General features: G+C 36.6%; 1 protein-coding gene across 1 annotated transcript; it reads right to left on the reverse strand.

The window, feature by feature from the left end:
* Positions 1–725: 725 nt before the first annotated feature.
* LOC120078588 (pentatricopeptide repeat-containing protein At3g25210, mitochondrial) lies at positions 726–3,819 on the reverse strand. Its single transcript, XM_039032874.1, has 2 exons — positions 1,108–3,819; positions 726–856 (listed from the first exon to the last, which is right to left on the reverse strand). Exon 1 carries the CDS (start codon positions 3,614–3,616, stop codon positions 2,441–2,443), a length of 1,176 nt encoding a protein of 391 aa, XP_038888802.1. The 5' UTR covers positions 3,617–3,819; the 3' UTR covers positions 726–856; positions 1,108–2,440.
* Between the last annotated feature and the right edge of the window lie 218 nt (positions 3,820–4,037).

Genomic DNA, 4,037 nt, shown 5'->3' on the forward strand with positions numbered 1-4,037 from the left:
CCCGAACAACCTAAACTACCCAACTCAAAATGTAAGGATTGAGTTGGATTAGTTTTGTTCTTGGGTTGGTTTAAGTTGAGCTTGGTTGGGTTATGTAGTTGGTTGACTAAAAAGAATTTGAATTGACTCAACCCAATCCAAATTTTGTAGTATATATATATATATTCACAAGTTAATCAATATAAAGTAATCAAATTTTAAACAAAGAGAAGTATATATATATATATATATATATATATATATTTAAAGGTATTGTAATTAAAGTGTGGGGTGGGGGATTGAACATCAAACCATGAGATTAATAGTATGAACACTGTGCCAATTAAACTACACGCTTTTCTTTTAAAATTGCTATAATATTTGTATTTGTCTAAGGTTTGCAATAAAATCATAGATATTTGGTATTTAGTGTTTGAATTTTATGAGATTTTAGTTATTAATCATGTGTTGTATATAAATTTATATTTTTTAATTAAAAAGAAAAAATAAGTTATAATCCGACAATCCAACCCAATCCGAATTTTAAGGGTTGAGTTGGAGACTTTATTTCGGTCCTTTGGATTACCAATTCAACCAACTCGAATTTTCGAGTTAGTCCAAAAAATATCCCCAACCCAACCCAACTCATGTACACCCTTACTATTATAGTAAAAAAAGAAAAGAGTGGATGAGTGTAAAATAGTAAATTTTGTAGCAAAGAGAATTTTGAAATAATATTTACTTAATTATAGATTATAAATAGTCGTACACAATATTATATATTATATTTGGTATTACAAACATAGAGTAAGACTATAATAATCCACTCCAACTTTAATTGGTACACCAAACGACCCTTAAGTTGTCAATAAATCTCCTATAGCAAAACAATGATTAAAATTGTTAGAAAAAAACCTTCCATTACTATAAAAAAAAATAAATAGAAAATAATTTAGAAATTAAAAGAAAGCAATAAAATTTAGAATACAAGAACTAACGTGGCAAACAGACAAAAATCACGAACAAATTTAAGGGCTCAATTACCATTTAGAGGAAAAAATAGGATGGAAAAAAAAATAATAAATAAAGAACAAACAAGATGCCAAATTCCAAAAGTAAGAAGCCTACCATTACCAACCCACTTGAATTCTCCAGTGAGAGAACCAGTCAACAACAATGGCGGTCTTCTTCCTTGAAGATGAGCAAAAATGGTGACTCTGCGACTACCCCCTTGTTCAGCCAATCTTTTCTTGAAGAAACCCATCTTCCGCTGTCCCAAACCGTGCTGGTGCTGGAATTATAAGGTCTAGTTCGACGTAATTCCCCGTTCTTTCTTATTCTAAAGATGTTGCAAACACCAAAGATGCAAGGAGAGAATTTTGTTGTGGATGCACCACCATACATCAAATCCAATATTGAAATAACAAGAGCAGAGAATCAACATTGATGTCTCTATAACACTTCCCAAATGGCTCGTTTCGGATTCCGAATGTGAACTGATTTCAGTTTGAATTGTTAGCAAAAGAAATGGCACTAGCTTTCAGCTCGGTTCTGTTCGAATTCGCTTTCTTTAGTTTAGAAGAAAGCACATATAATCCAACCGTCCAAGAGTTGCAGAAGCCAATGTATGAACCATTAATAGATGTGCAGGGTGAGCCTTCCATTATGTAACGTCCACCTACAAGGGCTTGAGAGTTCTACGAGCATCCATAACCAGTAAACTCAATGCGTAGTCCGTTTGAGCTTGACCAAAGAAGTAACTATCCATGCATTTCGCATATAAACAAAGCTAATAGATCCTGAAATCTTCAAGGTTCAGTCAGAAAGTACATTCCAGCATTTAGAAGACTTACTCAAGACCTAATCCTTAATAGATCCTCTAACAACTATAGGGTGAACCTTCCATTACAAAACCTCCAGCTACCAGAGCTTAAGAGTTCTACGAGCATCGATAACTGGTCAAGTTAACGCTTAGTCCATTTGAGCTAGAATAGTGGAGTCACTTTCTTCAACATTTCGCTTCTAAACAAGCTAATAGATCCTGAAATCCTCAAGGTTCAGTCATAAAACAATATTCCAGCATTTAGAAGACTTGCTCAAGATCTAATCCTCCATAGATCCTTACAAGTGCAGGGTAAACCTTCCATTATACAAAACCTCCAGCTACCAGAGGTTAAGAGTTCTACGAGTATCAATAACCGGTTGAATCAACGCTTGAGCTAGAATAATGAAGTCATTCTCTTCAACATTGCGCTTCTAAACAACCTAATAGATCCTAAAATCTTCAAGGTTCAGTAACAAAATTCATTCCATCATTCAGAAGACCAGCATAGGAGCAAGATCAGTAAACTCAAGATCTAATCCTAAATGGTTAACCAGCATAGGAGCGAGCTATATCCATAAATCTAGTCCGGCAAAACAAATAAATTCAATGGAATAGGCTGAGAAAAATCCTCATAAACTAATCTCTACCAACAATGTGTAGTCCATTTAAAAGAATCTTGAATGTCTTCTGATTCATCAGTTTATCCCTCTTCCTCAATTCATCAAGCAAATCGAATGCTTCGCTATCCCGTCCTTCCCGACATAATCCTTCTAACAGAGTTCGGTAAGTAAGCAAATCCGGTGCCATGGAATTACTCAACATGTCAAAACAAATCTCAATAGCTTCCTCAAATCTGCGTTCCATTGCTAGACTACAAATCAAAATCATATAAGTACTGCTGCTAGGAAGCAGTCGTTTAACTCTCATTTCCTTGTAAAATTCCAACCCTTGTCCAACTCTTCCTTTCTCACACAACCCTTTTGCAATGTAGCCATAAGTATACGCATTTGGTTCGCAACCATACAACCCCATTTCCCGAAAAACCCGAATCGCTTCATCAACTTCAAGACACTTAGAATAAGCTTTAATGATCATATTCAACACAAAAGTATCAGGAATCACACCAGAGGATTTCATTTGCTTCGTTAACGACCGAACCGAATGTAAATACACATAACAAACATTCAACTTATTGAATCTCCTAAGCAGTGAATTGAACAGCATTGCATAAGTTTCAAGGGTAGGTTTACAGTCATCAGATTTCCACATTTTCTTGTACACATCAAAAGCTCGATTAAACAGAAATTTCCGACTACAGCAAAACCTAATCACAGAATTGTACAGCGGCACACTCATTTCACAAGCACCAGCAAGTACCTCTTCGACTAGGGTTTCAGCGAGGTGGTATCTCCGGCGGGAAATTAGGATCTTAATGATTGTTAGATAGGTTAAATCGTTGTGTTTGTAGCCACGTTGTTGCGCCGTCCACCGGAAAAGGTCGAGGGCGAGATCGGGGTCGGATTGGGCTTGCAGAGCCTCGTTGACGTCGGAAGGGGAGAATCCAGGCTTGAGCTTCTGGACCCATGTTTCAAATTGCTTCTCAAGAGGAGTTTGGCTTCGAATTTTTGGGATTGGGAGATTGAGATTGTCGGAGTTTTGAGAAGGGATAACGGTGGATGATGGTGGCGAGCAAAGAAAACGGCGGTGGAGATGGGATGGAAGAATGGGGTTGAGAAGTGATTGAAATGGTGATGAAAAGGGATGGCGTCTGCGGGAAGCTGAGAGGATCGGGCGGAGGAATTTTCCGAGCATGGTCTGACGGCGTTGCCGGTGCCGGTGTTTGAAGCTGCAGGGAAAATGGAGGGTCGGATCGTGAGTTTTTCTGTTAATTGAGAGATTTAAAGGGCTGAAAATGGAAAAAGATTGGGTTTTGATCCATTACAAATGATGGCCTATGGATTGGATTGAGGTAGGATTATTAAGCTCAGCATTTTTCATAACCTAACCTAATTTAACTCAACCCAAATACTTCTCAAAGTTTATATGAGAAATTTCGTTTCAATAGTTATTTATCATGATTATTTAAAAGTAAATTTATAGGCTTGAATAGAACATTGAGTTTATGTCGGTAATCCTACTTTCACATGGGATTATGTTCGAGAGAATAACTACTTAGATGTATTCCCACATTCTAAAGATTAGATCACTTTTTATAGGTAAATTGAATCTTTAT

Source organism: Benincasa hispida, chromosome 5, assembly GCF_009727055.1.
Source record: "Benincasa hispida cultivar B227 chromosome 5, ASM972705v1, whole genome shotgun sequence".
In the NCBI taxonomy this organism is placed as follows: domain Eukaryota; kingdom Viridiplantae; phylum Streptophyta; class Magnoliopsida; order Cucurbitales; family Cucurbitaceae; genus Benincasa; species Benincasa hispida.